The sequence below is a fragment of the Lycium barbarum genome, chromosome 9, assembly GCF_019175385.1.
Source record: "Lycium barbarum isolate Lr01 chromosome 9, ASM1917538v2, whole genome shotgun sequence".
Classification (NCBI taxonomy): Eukaryota; Viridiplantae; Streptophyta; class Magnoliopsida; order Solanales; family Solanaceae; genus Lycium; species Lycium barbarum.
Genome location: NC_083345.1, coordinates 98531255 through 98558723, shown reverse-complemented (window position 1 = coordinate 98558723; position 27469 = coordinate 98531255). Strand labels below are relative to the sequence as shown.

At 37.1% G+C, this 27469-nt stretch overlaps 1 protein-coding gene across 9 annotated transcripts; it reads right to left on the bottom strand.

The window, feature by feature from the left end:
- Window positions 1-2656: 2656 nt before the first annotated feature.
- LOC132609137 (putative ALA-interacting subunit 2) lies at window positions 2657-22195 on the bottom strand. 9 transcript variants are annotated; one of them, XR_009570706.1, is made up of 11 exons: window positions 21916-22194; window positions 19898-20060; window positions 17931-17992; window positions 17763-17837; window positions 17530-17646; window positions 14220-14290; window positions 13316-13613; window positions 12326-12615; window positions 7738-7792; window positions 6269-6358; window positions 2657-3018 (listed from the first exon to the last, which is right to left on the bottom strand). XR_009570706.1 is itself a non-coding variant. In XM_060322994.1 (10 exons), the coding sequence occupies exons 2-9, from the start codon at window positions 19986-19988 to the stop codon at window positions 7741-7743; spliced, it is 1056 nt and encodes a 351-aa protein (XP_060178977.1). In that variant the 5' UTR covers window positions 19989-20060; window positions 21916-22195; the 3' UTR covers window positions 2657-3018; window positions 7738-7740. The 9 variants fall into 9 exon arrangements, 8 of the variants coding, with proteins under 8 accessions (XP_060178977.1, XP_060178976.1, XP_060178975.1 ...); XM_060322994.1 differs by lacking the exon at window positions 6269-6358 and having other exon boundaries at window positions 21916-22195; XM_060322993.1 differs by lacking the exon at window positions 2657-3018 and having other exon boundaries at window positions 6086-6358; window positions 19898-20054; window positions 21916-22195.
- Between the last annotated feature and the right edge of the window lie 5274 nt (window positions 22196-27469).

The window sequence follows — 27469 nt, the reverse complement described above, 5'->3', positions numbered from 1 at the left end:
GAGAATACCCGTGTTGCACATGCGACGCGGGTGTAACGCGAGCGGACTGCTAGTTCTCCCGTTTTGATTAGGATTTGGTCTAATTATTTTTTTTGTTTTAAAACCTAGACTATAAATAGACGTTTTATTAATTGTTAATGACGTGCTGGGATTTTTGCTAAGACTTGGAAGCTGTCATCTTTACTTTCTCTCTCTAGGTTTATTTTATTTTCTTCTTTTTAACCCTAGATTATTCGTGAATTCTTCTTCATCTAGAATCATGAGTAGCTAAACTTCTTACTTCTAGGGTTATGGCGAAAGACGTGATAGTTGATTGGACGCCAATTTCTATCAATTAAATTTTCATATTTTGGGTTGCTTATTTATTCTTGTGCTTAATTGTTTAATTACTTTATCACTAATTAGACACTATCTATGGTGCATGATTTGGACTTGAAAGAGGGAATTGACGTACGTAATAAGAATAAATAGAGTTTGTTCGATTTAATCGTTTCGTTACTGAGGATAGAAATATACCCTTTAGCCCTACTTAGTTGGTGACGGAGAAGTAAATGTATTCTTGTTACCTCTGGCTACTATAGAAATATAGGCGTTATAGTAACATCTACAGACTCGTGAATAGTTCGAAAGAATATCATAAAGTTATAATTAACCCATCAACTAGTAACCCAGGAAATGAGATAGGTAGAATTGTCAGAAGATCAACTGGATTGTCAAAAGCCATGACCCTGAAACTTTCTCTCATCTGATAAACCTTACAGTCTTCGTCACGAGTTTCTCAGTCACAAAAACACTCATATTCAATTTTTACTTTTAGTTTTAGTTTAGTCACAACAAACACTTTGATTGTCATCTTCTTGAATTGTTACAACGAAATTTGAATGAGTTGAACAGTATAAATGTGGGTTTTATTTGAGTTACTAATATCTATGGGCTATAAAACTTATTAGACCATTCAATACTAATTTCAAGCTTGAAATAATATGTTAAAAGACAAAAAACTATGAAAAAGTTTATAAATTACATTATAAATAAATATTTTTATGTATACAATATTTTTGAAATTTATACATGTAATGCCGGGTTGATTTGATTCGGTTTGACTTTTTTTAGTTAAAACCAAACCGAACCAATAGTGGTCGGGTTTTTCTTTTTAAACCCAAACCACTAATCGGATGTTTTCTCGATTTGATTGGGATTATCGACTCGGTGCGTTTTATCGGTTCCCTTTATACACCCCTGATCACCAATAACTAAACCCAAGTAAAAGCTTATGATGTCAACTAAAAACCCGCACGTTAACTAGGTTTTGCTCTATAGGTGCATGTTAAGTCAAGGTTTGCTAACATAAGCCTGCCACCAGCAAAATCAGAAGATATTGAACAGTTTGTCCTTCAAATAGCTGGTCTTTAATTTTTGCGCTTCAAAATTGAACTTACGCTTAGCATGGCATAAGTTCTTTAAGGGCCCCAACATAACTTATGGGATATTATCATGCGAAAATATAAACTTATGCCCCGCAAAAAAGTTATTTGTCTTGAAGGGCTAGTACAAAAGGGCAATTCGCACAAATGCCCTATTTCGGGGGTGGTCTTTAATTTTTGCCCCTCAAATTGCTAGTCTTTTATTTTTGCCTTTCGGCACTTTAAGTGGCCGAAAATACCCTTGACATTCCAAATCCCAGCAGAGTAAAAAAAAAAAAAATCAAGGCAAGATTTCATGAAAACTATGTTTATTCGGACAAAAGTTATGCCTTAAGGCAAAGTTATGTAGTATGTCTTGTGGCATAACTCTGTAGAAATTAAAGTATGCCTTGTCCAAGGCATAGTTTCTATGTAACTACATACAAACTATACATTGTGGTATAGTTCTGTAAAAATTAAGTTATCCTACTTCTTTGTAACTACATTTGTCCGGCATAGTTTTGTAGAATACTACAAAACTATGCATTAAGGCATAACTTTACCCCGAATAGGCATAGTTTGATATGAAATCTTGCCTTGCGATTTATTTTTTTTACTTTGCTGGGATTTTGGCCAACAAATTTTCATTAAATGAGAAGTATGGCCAAAATTTAAAGACCAGCGATTCAAGGGACAAAATTAAAGACTAGTCCATATGTTTAATTCGCAGAATTGCCCTTCTTTTGGGGTGGTCTTTAAATTTTGCCCTTCGGCTAAATCCCATGGGTTCCAGGTTCGAACCCCTATACACTCAAAATTTTAAAAAAATTCGCAAGGCAGAGTTAAAATTTCGCTATGCCCCCATCGGCATACACTTGTGAAGGAATTACCAAAGTTATGCCGAACCCGGCATACTTATGCCTTATGGGCAAACTTGGCTTAAGTATGCCGGGTCCGGCATAACTTTGGTAATTCCTTCACAAGTTTATGCCGGGTCTGGCATAAAAGCTTGCCCATTTAAAGTATGCCCCCACCGGCATAAACTTGTTCAGGAATTACCAAACTTACGCCGGACCCGGCATACTTATGCCTTATGGGCAGACTTGGCATAAGTATGCCGGGTCCGGCATAACTTTGATAATTCCTTCACAAATTTATGCCGGTGGGGGCATACTGTCACGCCCCAAAACCCACCCTAGACGTGACCGGCATCCGACGTCATGAACAACATCGGAAGGACCTAAACAACATAATAATAATATTTGAACCCGCCAGGTTCAACATTCGCCTCCAACAGTCTATAAATTAAATGTAACAAATCATGAATACATAAACTAAATCAGCGGAAGTCTTAATATCGTAAAAGTTAATCAAAACGTGACAACGCCCAAGAGTTAACAAAACTCAACAACTACCCACAAGAATGTATACTATGGAGCTTCTAGGATAACGAGGCAATAGTTTGACTCATCGGGACGCAGCCCAAAAACTAATAATAAGTGAACAAAAAAAAATAGGGTGTCCCACGAATGAACGTGTGGGCTCACCAAATCAGCAGCAATAGCAAGTCCTTCCTAAGCGCCTGAAGTATCACGAACCTGCTCTCCTGCGTTACCTAACATACCATAAAAAACAACAATGGTATGCCTGAGTACTAGCCTGTTGTAATGTAAAGTCGCGTTAGCCCAATCCCGAACCGAAAAGGGCTACTTTGTACTCAGTGAGTGCCTCGAGGACAATGAGTAATATAAAAATAAAATATAATAATACATAAAGAAATCAGTTCTGAAAAGATAGTATAAAACTGTCATTCCACTTTATGATTCTTAATATTGTTTGTTGAACAGTTTATAAAGCCATTCCAAAATCCCGGTTTCAATTATGCTTTAAATCGATCAGGCATAAATATCAGTTCCAAAATAAAGATGGATATCACAATCGCCCATATGGGCCCAACTCAATATCAACAACATTGCGTAATACACCGCAATATGAATTCACGGTGGCTACTCTTCCTCCCGAATAGCAAGGCATACTGCGCAATTCATCGGAATATGGATTCACGGTGGCTACTCTTCCTCCCGAATAGCAAGGCAATTAATACACCCCAGGTAGCGAACCCGGAAGTGGCCACTCTTCCTCCCGAATGGCAAGGCAATTAATACACTAGGATCCATAATGGCTACTCTTCCTCCCGAATAGCAAGGCAAACACAATAACAAAGTCCATGGCATAGAAGCCGATTCACAATTTGTCTCAAAGCAGTCACACCATCAATAACATTAAAGTTCATCATGCCATATCGAAAGAATAAGTCATTCCAATCAAAGTTTTGAAAACGTATAACTTCTTTACAAAAGGTTTCCACGTCCCAATTCATCAATGAGAATGTCATTACCAATCTTTAACCATCATTATTAAGCATCTCTTATAGAGGAAAATATTCATAATATTACATACCTGTATATAGGGTTTGTTGCAATCTAGGTTTAATGTGGGTTTGTCCCTCACACACATTAACCACCATTTAGACATGAATTAGAGCTCGAGAAACATGAAAAGATTTCTTTTCCTTTCATTCATTAAAGGATTTTCAAAAGAGACATACCAATTACCTTCATAATCAAAGAGTATGTTCAAAAGAGACATACATCCAAAATAAGGTTTTAAAAAGGAGACAAACCTTAATTTGTTAAACAAGGTTTAACAAATCACTTTTCTAATAAAGAACACCCAAACCCTAGCTTGAATCCCTTTGGAAAGAATTATGTTGCAACCCTAGGTTTTGGTCAAAAGAATCATGTTAAGAATCATGAGTTTATGGATTTGGTGTTATTGATCATGGATTTCCTTTGAATCCTTTTGTGGATGAATGTTAGAGAGGGTTCTAGAGGTTTTCTTGGCCAAGAATGATGAAAAATAAGATTTTTGGTCGAGTCGGGTATATTTAAAGTGGTCCAGAAAATTCTGGACCGACACAACATGCGGCACGCTTTGCGAGACGTAAAGCATGCTCTGCGAGCCGCATGTTGTGTCGCAAAGCTTGCCAGCTGACCAACTCTCACTGGCACACTTTGCGGTGGAACTGCGTGGCCGCATGTTGTGTTTGCGGGTCGCATGTTGCGCCGCAAAGTGCGACAGAACGTGATATTTCGCCCCCAAACTGTCTGTCGTAGAATGGCCATAACTTTTGATTCCGATATGCTGTGAGGGACCACGACCTATGGTTGGAAAACTCTTTCAAAGATCTACAACTTTCATCAAGGAAGTTTTTTCCAAATTCGCAACACATTTTCATGAAAATCGCCCAGAAGACAGACCTACCAAAACTTAGGCGAATTTAAAAGCCCTTAAGAACTTCACTAGTTGGTTTGACTTCAAAACGACCATCCTCCACCCGAATTCATCAAGAATGGATTCATAATAGACATAATATCATCTTAATACTAGATTTTTACACATTCACACCTAGTTCAAGTTTACGAGGTGTTACACATACTTTTAATGGGCAAACTTTTATAGTATGCCACATAAGGCGGAATTTTTTCTTAAGGCATAACTAAAAGTTTGTCTTATAAGGCACAGTCTATACCTTAAGAAAAAGTTCTGTCTTATGGGGCATACTTTTGATTATGCCTTAATTAAAAGTCTGCCCATAAAGCATAGTTCCTTAAGGAAAAGTTTTGCCCCATAAGGCATAACTAAACTATGTCTTGAAGAAAAGTTATGCCCCTCCGGCATAACTTTAGTTTTTCCTTAAGGACTTTATATTGGATCCGGCATACACTCCCCCCAGCTCTGTCTTGCGAAATTATTTTTTATTTTATGCCTGAGCGGGGGTTCGAACCCAGAACCTCAGGTATCCAAGCGAAGGACAAAATTTAAAGACCACAAATATGAGGGGCAAAATTTAAAGACCACCCCAAAAGAAGGGCAATCCGTGCAAAAAAATGGAAAAAATGGCACAAAAATGCAAATGACCCGGAAACGTGATAACCCACCGGCCCATCGACAGGGATACTTTTCTTCAACATTATTTTATTAATGCTTAGAAACAAGATTATTCCAAACTAGCAGGTCAGAAATGCCAGTAATATCATGGTATATAATTTACGGAAAAGGCTCAAATATGTTATCGAACTATCGAAAATGGTCATTTATGTCACTCATCAATAGCTTGGCTCATTTATGCCATCAAACTATCGAAAATAGCTCATTTATGCCACTTATTAATAGTTTGACTCATTTATGCCATTGACATTACCAAAATGACTTATCCATGCCATTTTCATTAACGCCTTTTTTATAATATCAGATATGACATGTGGCCTCCAATTAGAGGTCTACGTCGTTTAATTAAATCAACTCAATTTTAAATCCCAACTTAATAAAAAAATCCGACCTATACACCGGACCCACCCACAACCATCTAGTTGGAGGTCACGTATCATATCTGATATTGTAAATCGTCGTTAATGAAAACGGCATGAATGAGTCATTTTGGTAACGTCACTGTCATAAATGAGCCAAACTATTAATGAGTGACATAAATGAGTCATTTCCAATAGTTCGATGGCATAAATGAGCCAAACTATTGACGAGTGGCATAAATGAGCCATTTCCGATAGTTCGATGGCATATTTGAGACTTTTCCGTATAATTTATACACTTGGTGTGTTCCAAAGGAAATTTTAATTATTGCACACCATATAGTAAAAATAGAATGTAATAGACTTTTTGAACACCAATAAGAGCCTCTTCACAATATTTCATATGGACTATACAAAACAATATATGCCAGAACTGATCACCATAAATTAAACTGGCTAACACATCGTCAATGGCCAATTGTAGGAATTGCTTACCCCTCTATAATCTATACTTTTTTCCCTCTGAAAAAAACTGATATCACTTCATTTATATACGAGGACAAGGTGCTGTTCATGGAAATCCATCTGCACATATGAGATACATTCTATGTTATCCAAATAACAAAAAGGGCTAATATATGCAACCGTGATAAGATCCCAAAACCATAGTATTTTTAAGTAACCATTAAATACTTGGATAAAATATAACATCAAGGGAGTGTTCGGTAGGAAGGAAAATGTTTTCCTGAAATACTTTTTTGAAAGACGGAGTTTTTTGGTGTTTGGTGAGTAATTAGCAAAAATTATAGTCCCAAGAACATTTATATATAATCTAGCAAAACACTATACAACAACAACATACCCAGTGAGTCCCACAATGTGGGGTCTGAGGAGGGTAGATTGTACGCAGACCTTACCCCTACCTTAGGTAGGGAGGCTGTTTCCGGAAGACCCTCGGCTCAAGAAAAAGCATAGGAAAGGTTAGATGCGGGTAAACAATTCAAAACAATTATGAAAATGAAAACAACGAAAGTGAATAAGCCATGATAAACCATTCTGTGCAAACAGATACTCGCAGAATCAAGGGACAAGAAACTAAAGATCAATGCGACTACTAGCAAGAAAGGATAAACGCGACTAGCTACTAGCCTTCTACCCTGATCTGAGTCCTCCATCCCCTCCTATCTAAGGTCATGTCCTCAGTAAGCTGAAGATGCGCCATGTCCTGTCTAATTACCTCTCCTCAATACTTTTTCGGCCTAACTCTACCTCTTCTGAAACCATCCATAGCCAGCCGCTCGCACCTCCGCACAGGGGCATTTGTGTCTCTCCGCATCACATGCCCAAATGACAGATTTAGGATGGGGATGGTGAGGAGGGGGCAGGCAGGGGTGGGTTTGGAGGGTGCGAAGAAGTCAATCAGCAATTTGTTTTCTCACCAAAACATTTTGACCAACCAAACATGGCAAAATTGAAAAACAATCTCCATACCAAACACAGTCTGATACCATCAACTCCCATAAGAAAGATTTTGTCATGCAAGTAATATCAAACATTCAAAAATTGCAGAAACTCATATAATTCAATTTCATCAACCCATGCTTCACTGACCATCTGAATGAAATTTGCATGTTGCTAGTATAAGAAGAGAATTATCTGATTTATCTTGCAAATACATACTAAATAGCTAGGTAGCTAACTTTCAATAATTCATACTACACAGTACACACCCAGCCAATAGTAGCTACGGGTTTTGCTAAATCATTTTGCCGGGAAACTACTCAAGCAAATTTCAAAGATACATATAGGTATTAGCATGCCAGAACAAGTTACTAAAATGATACACCAAATTTGGTTTTACGATTCCAACAACTTAGCAGATACTCTGTTGTTCTCATTAATAAAGTGCACTTCATGAAGCCAAACTTTTCAAAGAGGAATTTGTAATTCAGCCGAAGTGATACCTTCTAGTTTGACATGCCTTTCCAGTTCCAAGATAAATTTGTATCTCCATAAGGCCTGCATAAAGGGGAGCTCAAATCAAAGTCCCGACTAAAGGCTGCACAACAATGATTTAATGGGATGTATAACCTCTTAGTATCAGTAACCAGAGCAAGGTTAACAACTCTGAGCACATTTTACAGAAAAATATACTAATTATTTGCAGTGAGGCAGATTTAAAACCATCTTGATGACATGGAAATGAAAAAACTAAAAGCTAGCAATATGTTTTTTTTTTTTTTTTTTTTTTGAGACTAAAAATCTAGCAATATGTTAAGTTGTCAGCCACTCAGCAAGCAATATTCTTTATTGAGCTGGGACTAGTAAATTGGCAGCCCCTCTCCAGCATACTGTAAATCTGTAATTGCTTGGTTCTTCACGGGCAACCAATAGTTACATATATGCAAAATTTTGTTTATTGTCACAGAAGGCAAATTTTAACGAACTTCAAGTTTTACCGATCATATCACTCAAATCAATAGTTTGTACTGAAAATCCTATAGAAGTATTCAGGTGGGTTACAGATAACGAAGCTGCCACAGAATTCAGATTGGATATGTGGTCTTGTTCTCTGCCAGACCTAGTTCATCACTCAAATAATTAGTATTTATACTTTGTGCAAATGCAATTGGCAACCCAATAAGGTTTTTGCAGCCACAGCAAATGACTCAAGTCCTAAGGCCGGGCATAATAGTAAAGAAATTTCAACTGGTCACAAAGACATGGGCAAACGTTTTGGCAAAAAATGGAAGCAAAAGACCTGCCCTTCCCTCCACCCCTACCCCCCAAAAAGAAAACCATCATGCAGCACATGAAGTACAATTGCTTAATCCATACTATGAAATCCCTACAGCTGAACTCCAGCTTTTTCAAAATTGTAATTATTAAATCAGGAGTTCCGAGCAGAAGTCAAGGCCTTAGAAAGGCTGTGAATCTGCATGAAGATCGTCCATGGAGAACTCATAATGAGGGTTGTTGAACCATATAATCTGCAATGGAAATTTGAACTGTCGGAAACATCTTCTAACCCTCTGAAAATGAACATCCATTTGCTTCAGTGGTGGACCAACCATTTTCCATAAAATGAGCTTGGGAAAAAAACATATCAGAAAGTATACCCACTTAAAAATTTCAGCACTGGTTGTAGACTTTCTATCATTCTATCATCAAAGTGTTGGTTCTGAACTTTGGTCATAATAATGAAACCCAATGCAAACACTCATCCCCCTGCCCCGACCTCAATTTTTTTTTTAAAGGTACCCCCACCTCGAATATACAATTATGATTCAAATTTTTGGGTAAAACCATGATATATCAGTCATAAGTACAAGGTAAGCCTTTTCCCTTTTTTTTTTTTTTCTTTTATGGATAACAAAATGTCATCTTGCCCTTCTGATATTATTGGCATAAGGGTGGCCGAGTAAGTTACCTATAACTTTATCTGAACATATAATATACAGAATAGAATCCTAAAAAAGAATTCATCTTTTTTTTCTAGATCAGGTAAAAGTATTTTCATTCATAAACATGGTCAAAACAGTCGTATACAAAGAGTATACCAAAATGTAAAGGATCTACAAAACGAAATGATTCTCTACAAACTCCACCCAATCGTCTATACAAGAGGGAACTTTCTCTGTACACCAAAAGAAAATAAGGGAACGGAGACTAGTCCTCAACTGAGAGAAGCTCGACTCCACTCCTTCAAAAGCTCTCCTATTTCTCTCTCTCTAAACAACCCACATTAAAGCAAGTGGGACCACGTTCCAAGCCTTTCGTCTTCTCCTCCTACTCCCGCTCTTCCAGCTAAACATCAATTCTTTCACAGTTGTTGGCATCACTCATGGAGTGCCAAACCACCTGAACATATCCCACCGTAACCTCATAGTCCACCAGCAATGTAGAAGAAGATGATCCACGTCCTCGTCCGCCTCTTTGCACATGTAACACCAACTGACACAAACATCCTTCCGCTTTCTAAGATTTTCCGTTGTCAGAATCACCCCTCTAACAGCTAGCCAAGTGAAGAAACACACCATCCTCGGCACTGTTGGAATCCATATAGCATTACATGCAAAAACATGCTCCTCCCTAACCAAAAGTTTCTCGTGGAAAGACTTCACGGAGAACAATCCATTGTTCACTAGACCCCACCGCCAAACATCAGGAAAATCAGACAAATTGACTTGCCTATGTAGTAAGGCTAGAAGTCTCTGCAACTCAGCCACTTCCCAATCAAGGAATTCCCTTCTACATCTCAAATCCCAAAAAGTCTCTCCGCCTTGTGTCCTCCTAATTTGTTGAATTGTCAAGTAACTCTGAAATTCATCTTTCAGAATTAAGTCCCCACACCATCAATATCCCCAAAACTTCATTATCCTCCCGTCTCCGACCTTGAATGAGATGTTTTCGAAGAAATCATCCCATCCCTTCAATATATTCCTCCACAAACCACAACCAAAAGGCAAAGTAATACCTCTAGTTCTCCACCCTCCTCCCGTAATCTCATATTAATCTGCTATCACCCCCCTCCACAACGCTTGTACCTCCACTGCGAATCTCCAAAGCCGTTTGCCCAGTAAGGGATTATTATACTTGATTTTAGTTCCAAGATTCTTTCCAAAAGGTGGGTGATGTTACAACTGGTTGTTGTTGAACATAATCTCTCTTTAACAGCTTGTTTGGATGGTTGTTACCTATTGTATTGTGTTGTTAGGTTAAAAACAATGTTTGTTTTGATTGTTACTTAAATTTTAATGTATCCTCTCGTTAAAGCCCATCGTTATGTAACGATAAAAAGTCCAATTTTATGTGACGACCGATTTGGTGTGATCGCATTATTACCTTTTTTCCTGATTTGTCTTTCCTTATTATCTATTAATCATAGTTTATCGTTTACTGTATCTTTTTATGATAGCTCTACACCGTACCTTGCTTTTCTTGTAGGTTTATCTTTCAAATTGCTGATGTTTAACATTATGTAATGACGGGAAACAATACAATATATCCAAATGTTGTATTCATCAAAACAATACAAGACAATACGATACAACACAATAAGATATAATACAATACATTATGAAACAATATGTAACAACCATCCAAACAAAGTGTAATCTTCTAGTAACTTAACAATCACTATTCTAAAATAATGTGTATGATTGGCTTTTCTTTGTTGCAATTAATATCCCAAGATCAATTTGATGAACGTTAAATTTGCTACTGGTTGTTAGTTAACTTAAAACACTAAATTCAAAGAGAACAATATATTTCAAATCTTTCCCTCTCAATCACTTTACATCCTTGGAACCTTCACGGAAACGTTTTTTCTCTAGCTAATTTATGCGTGCTCAACCCCCAGGAAGGTACCTCTATCGCATTTTCTGTAATATGCTTTCTTTTATAGTGTGTTAAAAAAAAGAATGGCATCTTTCTCTTTTGGAAACTATTTAGTAGTATCTCAATTTTACCCTTAGTGACATGACTTGGTGACATAACATGGTGGGATCCAACTGATATAAAAGTTTATTCTTTTATAAGGAGAGAGAAAATGAAAAGGCTTGTGGAAATCTCACCATCACTCATTTAAAAAGATAATTTTGATATTTTGCATATATTTGGCTAAGTTGTTAAAAAGTCTCTTTAATTTCTTAAACTTCAAGCCCAGTAAAACACTTACACATAAAATGGGATCGAGGAGTGATCAACTACTTTCTCCTGGGTTGATCAGGGAAAAACTACGAAATGTTACTGCAATTCTTCAACTAGTCTATGCTTCTTAGGGGAAGAAAAAGGATAATTTATAACTGTTTGTGATGCTAATAGAACCTTGCCTGCAAAAAAGTGGTTGAATTTATAACGAAGTTGTTCGTTTTTTTCTGGACCTATCTGTAAGTTTGGGGTGGACGGTCATATCTAGTAGAAAAAGGGTGAAAGACACCAGGAACTATACTAAGAGAAGCGCCTGCTGTGAGAAGTCAAAGAGGCATACGCTCCTAGAGGGACTGTTGGACTAGATTAGGTCAATGGGTCAATAGGATATTGTGTTTCTGCTTCCTCTATAATTACTTAGCTAATCTCAAATTCTCAATAGTAGGCTACGCTAATGTTCTTGCTAGTGAACGAAAGTCATCTCTCTCTCTCTCTCTCTCTCTCTCTCTCTCTCTCTATATATATATATATATATATATATATATATATATATATATATATATCTCCCCCCACTTAAACTCTCAAGAATAGAAACTGACAAATATTACCAAGAAAATTGCTTTTACTAGTATAACTGGCAACCAGTTTCTTGTTATTGTGCTTCAGATATATCTTAATGAAAAACAACATTCTCTGCAAATTTGCTTCGTAGATGGTCAAGAGGAAAACATAGAAATCTGTTTTTTCACATTTCCTGCAGGGAAGGGGCAGGGAAGAGGGGTAGGAAGGGTGCCTTCACTGTACAGCATGAAGCATATATGAATAAAGAACAGAATTTTGGCACATATATGAGGGTCTCATGAAGAATTAATTTGTATATTGGCCCGCATAAAGGTTTACCTTGGATTTTTCACATGAAGTAACAAGAAGACAAAAGCGAGGAACATAAATGAAGAACCAACAGCAACGTAGGACATCCCAAGGAAGTTATTCCGACCTCCCAGCCAGCTGGTTGTTGAAAGAACAAGTTTCTTCCTTCCACCGAAACTATACGTGTTGTAGTTGTTAACAAGATTCACCATAATTAAGTCATCTTCCTCTAAGTCCACTTCAATTCTTCCATATAACTTACGGAAGGTAGGAAGAGCAGCAGTACGCATCCATACAATGAGATCCTCCTGATCACTTAGCTGATTGGTTCCATCAATCCATTCCAAAGAGGAAATAAGATCCATGAAAAAGGAGACATTAGAGAAAAGAGTTAATAGAAGTCAAATCCATATACTTGAAAGAGAAGACAAGAGACACAATGTCAAGGTCATAATTTATGCTTAAATCATTGAAACTAATCCGTAACAAACAAAGTGCTAAAATTCCAATCCTTAAAAAAGGATTCAGAAATCAAAACAAAAAAAGTGATATAAAGACTCGGGTCATGACCGCAACATCTCAAGGACCACATCTAAGAATGAAACCTAGCAAGAACTTTCAAGTTCAGTGTTATTATTTTTGTACTGTAAATCAAGACACCGCATTAGACCAAACAGAGATGTGAAAATTTTACTAAGCAGCCTCACAACAAGTGGCCGGGAATCTAATATAGAGAGCATGAGAGCTTTCAATGATCAGTATTTGGTCTTAGTGGTGACTCATGTACACGTTCATCCAGGAAAATATTCAAATTTATCAAAAATGATTACTTATTTTCAATTTTTCAGTTTTTGTCCATCTTCTTTAGTCTAGGATTCAAGAAGAGATATCAACTCTAAAATGAAGTGCCGCTCCTTAATTTGTATGCCTTGATTTAACTTTCAATTTTATAAGCATTTTCATATGTTTCATTTAACAGTAAAGAATAATCAGAGTTGCTGCATCTGTCAAAGGCCTTACAGGAATGTTAGGGTCCAATGTTGCACCACCAATTAGAGACCCGCTCTGGAAATTGAACGGATAAACATTTTTCCCAAATTTGTGTTCACGATCACTCCTCCAAGCAATATTTTTCCTGTTGACTTTTATAGCATCTGCCCCACGGAAGAAGGAATATGTGTCGTTAAACAAGCTCCATGCAATCAAACCACAAGGAACAATTGGGAGACCATTGTTTTCTCCTTCGGGATTGCAGGAACTCGTATCATTGTATGTTAATCCGTGTAAAAGCTGTTTATCACTTCTGCTTTTGACGTACCTGGATTGAAAGGACCAAGCTAGGTCAGGAAAGAACAATTTGCGGTGATCGATAACAAAATGGACTTCAGACAGAGGAAAAAGTGATGATAGATGCAAACAACACTCCAACAACAACAATAGCAACAACAACAACATACCCAGTTGAATCCCACAGTGTGGGGTCTGGGGAGGGTTAAGTGTACGCAGACCTTACCCCGACCTTGGAAGGTAGGGAGGCTGTTTCCGAAAGACCCTCAGCTCAAAAGAAAACAAGGGAAAACAAGGGAAAAGAGTCAAATACAGACAAGCAAATCAAAGCAATGCGAAAATGAGAAATAACAAGAGCAAAGAAGTCATGAAAATGCAAACAACACTCCAAAAAAAAAAATGAGGAATAAAGAAGATACAGAAGAAACTAAATGGTACAACTAGTACATAATACGATAAGAATATGACATAACTGAGAAAAGCATCTATATTACATACATATAAAATAAAGAGAGAGAGAGAGGAACTTATAAATCTTGAGATAATCAACTAATTAAATGCCAGTATTTCCAATCTTTCATGATTACCAGCGAAAATTGGTACTTGAAAAAGAAAAATAAAACCAAGGAGTTATTACCTTCTGTGGTTCTGGTAATAGTTATCGAGTTGATAATAGATGTAAATTGGAGCTTTCATATTTTGGGGCACCTGCACAAAGACAATTTCAAACACAAAACAAATCAATGAAGAGGATAAAGAAAAAATTTCAACTAGAGATGATCGCTACAATCATGGAAATTCGATCACAAGTAAAAGCAAAAGGCAAAGTTTGGCCGTGTCTGCAGAAAAAAGATGGAATGATGCAGTATACTGCTGGATGAGCGATGAACAATATACAGATTGAATGGCACAATGTCAACAAGGAATAAGCTCTATCCCCAGCGATACAAGTGAGAAGAAAATTTTCTTTTAGTAGTTATCTTCTTTTTATAAGTAAATTTAGAAGAATTATTTGTGTGATGGACAAAACTCAGTTCAAGATTCAAAAGATGGTAGAAAACATAGTTTCACAAAGTTTTGAACTCTGTCCAAATGTATGTCAGAAGACCTGGTGAAATAACATTCCCAGATGCATAAGATAGGTTACCTGACGTTAACAATGCAAGAGCTGGCTCCCTTAGATTTTAATAAGGTAACTGAAGTTCCATTTAATCTAATTTGTTTTAAAATTTTCATAATACATATGATGCAAGCATGCACTGACATGTGAATGTATGATAACATAAAACATATATGTTATTTGTAAAAGTAACTTTTTTCTAATTCAAAATTTCTTATGGAAATGTAAGCTTACATTGAAGATCTAGCGCAACTGATTAAGATCACCACCACAGTGCTATTTTAGGTCAAATATGATTTTCCAGCAGTTTTCTGGATATTTTATTACCGAAGACTTTCTACAATTTGAAACCAGTGGTTCCCTGTTTCATTGAAAGAAATTACAAGAGTTTGGCTTATATATTTCAATTAGAGGAAAAGGACATCCAACTCTTCCTTGTTCAACAAAGAACTTCCATAAATTATACAGTTTCTTCTTTTATTTTCTTGTGGTATGTAAAGCTCTTTCAAAAGGAAAAGAAAAAAGAAAGAACATTTTTTAAATACGCACTTTATCATCATACATCAGCTAAGAATGCTGCTATTGATGCTTTTTAATAACTTTGTGTTTATCTGTCACATAACCTGATTGCCTATACAATAATATGTTATTATTTAATAAATGACAATATACTGTATTTGCATAGAGTTGTCACATATTTTCTTACTTTTTAATCCACAAATCAATAGTTTGTACTGCACAACTTAAAAAAAATATGATCTCAACCCTACCATAAGAAACCTCTGATATTACCTTCCATGATTCTTATTTTAATTTTTAAGCATACGTGTGTGTGTATAAAACAAATATATAAGGTTAGCATTGTTTGTTTTCTTATAATTAGTTTAATTATCACACAAAACTCATAAGAAGATGTTTATTAGTTTTATATTATATTTTGACAAAGTTTTTCATGGGTTTTGCCGATGGGCTCAATTAGGCTGGTCAAAATGGACTGAGTTAATAAATGAGCGGGTCATTAACCTGCTCAAACTTGAGGGGGAGGATCATATTACTTTTGCCACCTACATATACACACACACATATGTTCTTTGTACAGAATCTATGGGTAATTCTGTAATGATTTCTCAATACTACTATTATTTGACAAATACCAGATAGACTGGTACCAGTTAGATGAAATATCACAGGTGAATCAGTTTGAACAGGGGTTGTATAAGATTGTCTCAAGAAATATTATCCCCTTTAACATTTAGAAAATTCATATCAGAATTGATTTCCTATACACAGAATTAGAAGCCAGCAGATTACTAATGCTGTCTCAATAGCCAAATGAAAGACTGTGTGCTATGTTAAACGAAGGGAAACAGGGGTTGATACATAAACAGAATATCAAATACTCTTATTGAGGAACCAAAATTTTCCTTTTCCTTTAGAAAGAAAGAAGGGAAAAAATAATACTTCTCCACGCTTGTCATCCAGAATTTCCCAATAATAGTATTTCATACTATATAAGGTATTATAAGTAAATTATTATGATAAACTTTACTGATAACTTCATAAAAAGTAATACTAACCTGTCATTAACAATGTAAAAAAAAGTGGATATTAATTATAAAAAAAAAAAAAAAACTATGTAATAAAAAAATCATAATATCCATGTGTAAAACTTAAATCCAAAGCATATATCTACCGCAAGGGGCGGATGTAGCCTTTTGACCACAAATTCATCTGAACCCATAACGTTCGGTATGGAATATAAATATATATGTAAAAACATACTCGAAATCTCAACATATATTAGATTCGAATTCATAATTTTGATAATACAATGAGTTTAGTGCTGCGAATCTTGAAGTTGAACCCATTAAATTTAAATCCTAGATCGGCCTCTGCCTACCGCTCCCCTACGCAAAACAACCCTAACTTTTATCAGAGAAAATCACTAATGCAGGCAACAAGGAACATCACTGAAAACGCTAATACTAATCAAGACGAGAAAAAGTTCCCAGTCTATAATATCTCTTAGTGAGCAAAGTTTGATAGCTAATAAGTGCTTCCACCCTCTTCTCAACCCCAACAAGTTTAACTAATTCAGTGACTCTTTTTTTCTCACGCTGTCCCAGTTCTACAGGCACTGGAATTGTAGCCCTCCCTACCACTACCTCACCCGTAGACGTTCCTGGATCGTCATAGAAATATTCGCGAACCACCATCAACTTCAATTTCTGACCAATAGGATAGCTACTGAAACAGATCTCAATATCCTGATTCCACTCTGGCACTGGCTTTCCAATTTTCCTCCTTGTGCTGAACTCTCTCCCGCTCTCATCGCTCACGATCATGATATAAATCCCCTTCGAAGAATAGGGGAAAGTGTCGTTCAGTCAATTAATACATGAAGCTTCTTTGATTGAAACCTTAATCACATACTCTTCTTCCCAATTACTGTTGTCGCCGTCGTAGTAGATGTTATCGTTGTATCTTCTACGTATAGCTGTTATATCATCGTGATCGAATGTCCTTGGATGGTATAAACTTCCTCTTGAAAAATCCATGAAGGAATTATAATTAATCGAGAGGGGAGAAAAGAAAGAGATGGAGAGAGATTTCTTTAGGTATTTGGTCTATATATAGTATTGGACTTTTATAAAGGAAAGGTTTTAATAGTTAGACTACGAATCCAATTAAGGTAATAAGCCTGTATCTTAAAAATGAGTACACATCTCAGGATGTGGAGAGGGTTTACAACCAGGGGAACTGGAGAACCAATATATAATAAGAGGCATGCTTGAATGTGAACTCATAACCCATAATGAAACGTTACCTTTAAGTAACGTGTACAATTCTTGGAAACTGAGCTATCTTTGATGTAAGCAACTTTTTGGCTCTTGAAATTATCTGGCACACAATCTGTATCATATCTGTCAACAATCTCAACAACCTGCAAATGCTTTTCTGATCAACCTTTATGCCAAACCTATAGATCAGGAACGGAGGAACAACAGATTATGCAGACAATTAATAAATTCTCTAATCAACAGAAATGCAAAATCTTACACTTTCAGAAGCATAAAGACAGAGCAGTCCAATTGGAATAAAAACGACGCCAATCAAGAAAAACATTGAAATGACCTGTTAAGAGGATGTAGTCAGAGAAGTACAATGCCCTGTCGATTTAGAAAAGAAATGTGAATTTCAGATAAAGACTTCTTCTCAGTTAGTTACCCATGACGGTGTCAGTACAGGTTTACACGCTGGGAGATTTTGTTGTGTAAACTGATATACAGCTGCAAATGTGAGAAAGAAACATGCCAATATTTAGCCTCTACTTCTGTATTTTATAGGTTATGAAGCAGATAGAGCGCATTACACTCAGCTTGAGAGATAATCTTGAGAGAAATGAAGAAGATCAACCGGAAACTGCTGATAATAACAATTATAATATTAACAACAACAACAACTACAAAGACGAAATCAACTAGATGAGTATCAATCAATATAGAACAAAAGCTTAACTGAAATAATCATAACTTGATATTTTCATTAAAGATGCATCAGTTATCCCAATGTTACAATCACTTAACCAATTCTATTTCATAGAGAGATGGCATAATGAACTCCTCAAACTCACATATTCCCCTTATATGCTTAATTTAAAGAAACAGACATACCAAAACTCTAGTGACAACTGACAACGGCAATACCTTAAGTATGTGAAGTACAACTGAAATCTATGTTTCAAAGAAGGCTACTAGAGGGTGTTTGGATTGGCTTTTATTAAGTAGCTTATAAGCTAAAAGCTAAAAGCCATCCCCAACTTTTAACTTTTAGCTTATTTTCGTACTTTTTTGGCCTAAAAGTAAGTGCTTAAATCACTTCTCACATTTCCCAAACACCATAAAGAGTTTAAAAGCTATTTTGGCCAAAAAGCACTTAAAAAAAGCCAATCCAAACACCCTCTTACACTACTGAGGAAGCTTATTTAATCCCGTAAGTTGACCAAAAAACAGAATTTATAACCAACAGATAGACACACCAAACTCTTTACTTGGAAGAGGCCACTACATCTTGCATCATGGAAAATCACTCTCACGTGCTCGTATTCCGCTTACAAAAAACAATTACTCTGAGTTTATGTCTTTAACATTATTGTAAAAATCAAGCAAGTCCTCTGGTATAGACAATGAGCTTCAATTTTCTTCACCTAACTACTTATTAAATGTGTCCATACTAGTAACTGATTAATAGCTTTTCCTAAGGTCTCTACAAGAGTTGGATGAACTCCCATTTTAAAGGTCTTAATAGATACAAGAAGGATGGCATAAGATCACCACCCTAATTCAGATTGATCATATCCTCATAAGTCCTTCCCAGCTCATCTAAGGTTCGATCAATTCCAGAAATAATTAATAGCCATCCCAAACCACAACCCTAAACAATGCTGAGAATTAACATCTGTCAACACCACCCAAAGTACCATCAGCATAACATCAGCAACTCCCACAAAAGAGACATTTCAAGTATTGTGAAAACACAAGAAGTAATTTTCTCTAGTTTAACAATGGCAGTAGCAATTACTATTTTCTGATTATTTTCTTCAAATCTACTCGTTAAAGAACCTAGTACACTGAGAGAGAAAATTCTATCCATAAGAGCTTTTTCTTCTTCTTTGTTTTGTTGGTTTTATTTTATAATATTCATGATGGCAACTTATTCTGATCTATAATATCATCAAGCTCATATTTCATTGGCACTCTCCCCCACTCATAATGAATAAACTTGAGGACTTCCCCAGTTTTTTTCATTGCTGAGATCTTTACTGTTGCTTTTGAATACCTTTGAAAATTATAGTAGCTGCAAATTCTCTCAACTTGTGTTATATCATATTATCTGTTATATTAGTAGCAAAATTCTCTTTTCCATTATGGATAGCAATAGTTTGGCCGATCATTGTGGGTACTGGGTATAATGGTCGATGCCCGTCACCAAGTTATTATTAAATCTTTCTGCTCTTTGTTGTCATGTCTTACTTGAATCAAAGGAGCTTTCTTTCCTCAATAATCTTGATTAGTAATTTGACCTATCATATACCAATTCACTTAAACCCTTCAGCCAAACTCTTCGCAGAATTTAACAATCACAGAAAACCTGGCTCATGGGAATAACTGAATGGTTCTGCACTTTGAACTTACCATTATTCAAATGTCGCCGAACTGGACGGGAACGAGATTCTACAGATTGTGCACCATTTCCTGACAAAGTACTGGCTCCCTCCACATCCATTCGATCAAATTATAAAGGAGCGTCCAACCAATGATTGAAATGCCAGTAGATTCTTTACTCAAGAACCTGCAGCTGGGGCAAAAAATCTACACATAGTAAATTTTACATTCGAATTTCCACTAGGGTGTGTTTGGTATGGAGGAAAATATTTTCCAGAAAATGTTTATCAATTTTCCATGTTTGGTTGGTCAAAATTTTTAACATTTTCTTTAAGAAAACAAGTTCCTTAAAAATAAGTAAAATGACTTCCCTAGTGAAAGTCCTCCCGAGATAGGGGTAAGGTCTGCATACACACTACCCTCCCCAGACCTGGCACGTGGGATTATAGGGATTATACTGGGTAGATTGTTGTTGTTATTGACTTCCCTAGTGAAAGTAGGGACAAAAAGTTCCATAGTGGTATTCCACATTGATTGTCTCTTCCCACCCTACAACACATCCCACCCCCTCCCCCCATTAGCCCCACCACCCCCACACCCCTACCCCTACCCCTATCCCCACCCCCATCCTCCATAGTGTTTGCCTAGATTATATATAAATGTTTTTGCTTACATACCAAATGCCAGAAAATAAGAAACCCACTTATTTTCTAGGAAAACATTTTCCTTCATACCAAACACCCCCCTAATCTCGAGGCATCATTTGGCTGCTGAGAGAAATCCATAAAGGGTTTAAGTGAATTGAGCAAATTTACAAATCCAAACAAATATTAACTACACTAAAGAGTGAAAAAGTTGAATTCTAATAGTACCAGTTTCATAAAAAAAAAAAAAAAAAAAAGTGAAAAAGTTGAATTCTTGGAACTTGTCTGTTATACCCTTGGTGGGCAGAAAATAGAACTGTGATCCAAGCATTCAAACTGGGACTTCTAAATTTACCAAACAGCTAAATTCAAAAGAACAATTATATGATATTGAGCTACAAAATCAAGATTCTAGTTCAATTAAGGTCGCGCTAAAACATAGTAGGAAAATTTGAACATTGCAATTGAAAGGTGTTAAATTTCTTACCTGTGAACTAGGTATTTGGAAAATTGAACTAATACAATGTTTGAATAACTCTGAATTCAAATTTATATGGGGAAACATTAATCACATTAAAGAGTAAAAACGTTGAATTCGTTGGACCCATCTGTTCTATCCTTGGTGGGCAAATTGTGATCCAACCATTCAAGATGAAACTTCTTAAGTTTTACCAAAAAAACTAATTTCAAAAGATTAATCATATACTATTGAGCTAAGAAATCGTGATTCTAGTTCAATTAAGATCTCTCTAACACATAGTGGAAAAAAATTGAACATTGCAATCCAAACAAGGTGCTAAAATTCAAACAGCTAAATTCAAAAGATTAACCATATGATATTGTGCTACAAATTCAAGATTCTATTGGAAAAAATTGAACATTCCAATTTAAAAGACCTGCGAGCTCGGTATTTTGGAAAATTAAACTACTATAATGGTTGAATAACTCCTAATTCAAATTTATATAGGGAAAAATTAATCACATTGAAGACTTAAAAAAGTGGAACCCATTTGTTCTATTCTTAGTGGGTAGAAAATAAACTGTGATCCAAGAATTCAAGCTGGGACTTTTAATTTACCAAACAACTAATTTCAAAAGATTTAACATATGGTATTGAACTACAAATTCAAGATTCTAGTTCAGTTAAGATGGATACAAAACATGGTGGGGAAAAATTGAACATTGCAATTAAAACAAGGTGTTAAAATTCTTACCGGTGAACTTAGTACAAAAATTAATCACAATAGAAGTGTGATCCAATCATTCAAGCTGGGACTAAATTTACCAAAACAGCTAATTTAAAAATATCAACCATATGCTATTGAACTACAAAATCAAGATTCTAGTTCAATTAAGATCGCTACAAAATATAGTGGAAAGGAATGAAGGTATTAAAATTCTTACCTGAGAACAAAGGTATTTTGAAAAATTGAACTAGTAGTACAATGGTTGATAACTGCGATTTTTCGAATTTATAAGGGGAAAAAATTGGATGATTTTGAATAGAAGTTTAGTAGTAATTGAGGGAATGTGAGAGATTGCTTTTGACAAAAGAAAAGCACTGTGACAAAGGGGGGTAATACGCATTTATACGTTTCGACCAAAGAAGTGTTGTAAGTCTCCGATTCAAAGTCTTCCTTTCCCGTCCTATTGTTTCCAAAAGGAAAAGACATAAGGGTAAACAACACATTTCAACCATCATCTACCCTCTCCATTTTATATAAAAATATTACCAAATATTATACACATGGATAAATAATATCATAATGGTTCCTACATAAAAATTAAAATAAACTATTTGTTTAAAAAAACTGAAAAATAATATTTTTTGTAAAAAATATCAAAAATTATAGAAAATAAAAAAATAGTTTAAAAAATGGAAAAGTTATTTAAAAAAAATAATAAGAAGAAAACGGATTATTTAGTTTTCACATTTATTTTTTTTAAAATCAACTTTTTCATTTTTTAAATCTTTTTTTTTTCTGATTTTCTAAACTTTTTGATATTTTTTTACAAAAAATATTTTTTTTCATATTTTTTTTTAAAATGCTGATTTTTTTAAAAAAATAATGCAATTTTTTTATAAAAAAAATATTATTTTTTAACTTTCATGTAGGTGCCACCACAGCATTACTTATGCCATGTGTACAATTTTTTTGAGAAAATTTCAGCTTCACTTGTCTTTTGAAGAATGAGTACACAAATTTAGTTCAGGTTTATTTTGTAAACTAGATAGTGATAGTTTAGATAGTTTTCTCAATCTTATGATAGTTTAAGTATAAAATTCAAAAAAAATGATACTTAGAGTGTGTTTTTGACCCTTATCTCAAAAGAAAAAGTCATTTTTCCAAAACTTATTTTTTTCTTCCTACTCGGTGTCATATGATAATATTCGTGCTTTTCTCAAGAAAAATTATACCATTAAAATCAGATAAAATGCACTTATCAAATTCTCCCACACTTAAATCTTTACCCGATCTCGAGGAAACAGTTTAAAAGATTGACGCAAAAATAAATTTCGCTCCCTTTTTTTAATATTTTATTTTCACACATTAATAACTTTTCAAAAATTAAGGACATCACCTGACATTTCAAATTATTTTGGACATTTAAGAGCTTACTGTGTTTACACCTTCATTTTTACTCTCCAAATATTACTGCTAGAATTCTTTGTCGTTCACAAAAATAAGAATGTTAAAATCAATTATTTACAATAAATCATAGGCTTGCCCTTTTTGTCAATCTCCACTAAGATAGATAAATGCTGATTTCGAAATCTTTTAGGACTTTTATTGGCTTGTAATGTTAGCCTGCGGGCTGGTAGGATACAGGAATATCTTAGAGTAACTTGAGTTTGCTTGATTTTTTTTTTCTTTCTTTTTTTTAAAAGAATAACTTTGTGTAAAGGTCATAGTCGATCACGAGGGTTCCAATTGCCATCCATCCTTTTACTGCAAAAAAAAAAAGGAGTACACATAGATTCTTCTTGTTGCTATTTTTTTCTTTTTCAAATACACAAATATATGATTATTATTTTTTATATATTTTTTGCTTTTTTTTCTAGAGCTTCATAGGTACCCCAAATCTTTTCGCATCATATATCGTCCATTCTGTCATTCTACTTCTAAATTTTAATTCCAGCCAGGAAAAACAATGGAAGGAATGTGAAATATATCTCTCTCTCTCTCTTTTTTTCTTTTTCTTTTTTTCTTTTTTTGTATCATACAAAGTGGTGTTCGTAATGACGAGATATTTATATATATATTGGCTTTGGATTACGAGGTTTGAATGAAAATAAAGGATATTATAGTTGTTTACTTGGATAATCAATTAAAATTGTAAGTGAGGTATAGAATATGTGGCTATATCTTGTACTTATTTGATAAAGAGAAGAAATATATGAATATGCTATAAAGGAGCAATTGATGATCAATGGTTTGCTATGTACTCATGTATCTATTAATACATAAGTGGTATTTGTTTTAGGAAACGTAAGAATTAAGCACAATAAATGTAGATCAAATCTGATATATTGAGAGAGAGATTTGTATATTTTGCAATTATAAGAGTTTTTGGTAATGTAGAAGCCAACCCTCTAAAAGGAGGTCAATGCCCCTTATTTATAGTGCTGCCCCATGGGCTTCATACAACATAAAAAATAATAAAATAAAGAAAAAGTTCTGAGTTGGATTAGGTAGACCGTACGGTCTGACACCCGTACGATTGGCAGTTGAACACAGCAGGACGCCATCGACTCGTGGCAACCGCACAACGGATCTCCCGGACCACCGGCCACGGTCAAACGGACATACGGCCTCGAACAACCGGTCATGGAAGAACCGAACCAAATGACGCCCTTCCTTTGCTCCGGCCCAAGCTTTTCCCCGGTTCAGCGTATACTCGGTTTTTACCGTATACAGATAGTCCCCACACTTCCCGGATCGTAGATTTCTCAGAGTGACGGGGAGTGGATGAATCAAGAAATCGTCGACTCCGTTTGTCCGTAGTTATCTTCTCATTTTGGCGGTCACGTCTTCTTTCCATCGGCCACGTGTCATATCCCAGATGGTCCGCTCTGACAACCGCCGCACGCACGTCGTTTCAAGTCATTCCTCATTAATTATGGGACACGTGGCGCCTCCCGATTGGCCGGAAACCGTAACCGCCTAAATCCCATAACTATAAAACGCCCTCTAACCCTTTATTTTTTCACTTTCAACACCTTTCAACCCTTTTCCACTTTGCTTTCGATTTTTCACTTCATTTCTTCGTCTTCATCACATTTGTTCACCCTCTATACCAAGTATATTGCTGATTCATCGCTTACTCTACGTGAAAGGAAGCAACTTTGCTTTTCCCTTACACTAATCTGTTATTGTTTATTGTTGCTTCTCATTTTCTGACTTCCCCTATATTGTCTGTTCCCTTATTCCCCTTTATTTTCTTTAACTCCTCTTTCGAATACACTCAACTTCTCCTTTTCATATTTTCAAATGTCTGAAACCACTTCCCATGATATTCCCTCGGTTTCGTCTCAAGGAACCGAGGTTGCTTCCCCTTCTAAGGCAAAGGGCTCCTTCGATCCCACGGCCTCGGATATTATACCGGCCAAAACCAATTTCAACAAAGACTTAGAGGTCGAAAAACCTTCCTCCGTATCCGACAGAGGGTATGACGTGAGACGATACCCCTCCTCCATTATCGAGGATAGGCTTGACCTTGTCCGGTCCGACTGCGTATGAGACAATCTCCCGGTCCGGGTTTTTGCCCCTGGGCCCGATGAGTCAGTCACCGACCATCGGGAGGGTTTTTCGTATGTCTATACTTATCCCTTCACTCTCAAGCTCGATCCTCCTGTAGATCCGGTCATCTTGGACATGTGCCGAACCTACGACGTGACCTTGGCACAAATTGGTCCGATCGTTTGGAGGGTCGTAGCATGCCTCCGGTTGTTGGCCAACAATGCCGGGAAGGAGCTCACGCTGGCCCACCTGATACGCCTATACTCCCCGAAGTTGTTCCGGGGTGGCGTAATAAAACTAGCCAAGCGTAGCCGGAATCCGTTTTTCTCAAAAATGGACGAAGACAGAGACAGGGGCTGGCTGGAGTGATATGTCTGGGTGAGGACCGAGGACATCATTCCGGCCGATTACATGCCCTTCTCGGAGAAGTGGAACAACAAGCGTAAGTCTGAACCCTTAAGTGATTGCTTTTGTACGTTTCGTCAAAATTTGATCCCATTTTCTCACCGTTTTTCTTATTCATATCAGCCAATGGGTATATTCCTCCAGTCGTCCGGAACCTGAGCGAATGGGTCACTACACTTCTCAGCCAACATGTTCACGATAACCGGATGTGGGGCCACCTGTCACGTGGCCAATGGATCGCCCAGAACCATGGTAGTATTTTTGCTTCTTCCTGTGTTCACTGCACCTTCTACTATCCGTATTCATTGCGTCTTTTGACTTTCAGGTTTACCCAAAGGCTCAGTGGATCCCAGGCCAGAGTCGGCAGCCGAACCCATAACATCGACACCCGAGTTTGACTCGGCGGGTGCATCTCGTGCCCTTGCTGCTGCTGCCGCCAAGAGGAAAAGGCCCTCGGATAAAGGGAAAAAGTCGAAGAAGAGGGCAAGGAGCGTCACTCGGACCTTACGGGATGAAACAGAGGCCGACATTATTGTTCAGAGAGTCGATGTCGATGCTCCCGTGGCTCCTATCCCGGAGGAGGCTGTCGCCGTTCCACCTCTTCCTTCTGCGGGTGCAGGACTTTTAGTTCCGGTTTGTCACACAGGTGCAGAAGAAATTCTTTCCCCGGCTCCTCTAAGGTCGATTGATTTCGTCGACATTTCAGGTGAAACTTCTTCCGAGGAAACTCCCCTGCAAAGGACAAGAAGGCCCGGGGAGGCGGCCGCTGCTGAAGTCGGTCAAAGGACTGAGCCAGTCCCGGAGATCGAAGTCCCCATTGACGTTCATCTGACGCCCGAGCATGAGCCTGCTGCAACTACGGAGCCCCCGAGCTTTGCCGAAGATACTGAGGCTGCTCCAAGTTCCTCTACTCCGGCTCCGAGGCCTGACGAGTTTGACGATATGTTCTCGGGAATCCCTCCGGCTACCGACGAAGCTGCGGGATTCGGGCATCTCCCTATCCCTCGGGCCATAAGGTCAGCCAGCCGGTCCTCCGAATCTGGGGCCAGGGACAGCTTGGTGCGTATTTTTCCGGCCCAAAGCGTGGAGCCGAAGAGAACAAAATCGGTCGTGGTCACTGTCCCCGAGGACTGCAGCTTCCTTTCTCGCCCGGTGGGCATGGCAAGCTATCTGAGGCCTCTTGTCTCAGATTTGGACAAGCGTAAGATGACCGGGGTCTCTTGGCAATGCCTCATTAACGAAGGTATACATGCGGGCAACCGGGTAAGATTTTTAGCCGTCTCTGCACATCTTCACTGGCAATTTTAACCTTGTTTCGTTCAAGTTTTTAACTTGCTTTCTTTTGCAGAGTGTGGTGCTCATCAACGAAGCCTTCGTCCTCGCCCAGCAAGAGATGGACGATCTTAAGGACCAACTGGATGCCCAGGGCCGGGAAACGGAGAAATATCTGCACCTTCTTCAGGAAAAGGAGGAGGAGTTGAACCGAGCAGTCGCTCTTTCCAATCTTCAGCCCGAGCTTGACTCAGCGAAGGCCGAGAATCGTCAGCTGAGAAGTGAACTGGCCGCGATGGCCGAATACAATCGGAGCCTCGAAGCTGAGAAGATCGGCCTTAGCCGAGATAACGCTAAAATTTCCTCGAGGCTTAGCGAGCTTCAAACCACCTTCTCCCAACTCCGGGAGGAGCTGGATTTGGTGAAGTCGAATGCTGCGAGCTTGGCCGAGAGGAATCGGCTGCTCGAATATGAGAGTGCCCGATATCAAGAGCGTGCAAGGGTGTTCGAAGATAAAGCGGAGAGCAGGGCCCGGATGT

What these genes read in the sequence shown, in the direction of transcription:
- LOC132609137 (XM_060322994.1), bottom strand. Translation starts at nt 19,988, where the DNA reads ATGGATGTGGAGGGAGCCAGTACTTTGTCAGGAAATGGTGCACAATCT. An exon ending in CATTGGACCCTAACATTCCT is followed by an intron (nt 12,616 to 13,315) that starts GTAAGGCCTTTG and finishes GGAACCAATCAG; the next exon opens with CTAAGTGATCAGGAGGATCT. An exon ending in CTTCATGTGAAAAATCCAAG is followed by an intron (nt 7,793 to 12,325) that starts GTAAACCTTTAT and finishes CCCTTTATGCAG; the next exon opens with GCCTTATGGAGATACAAATT.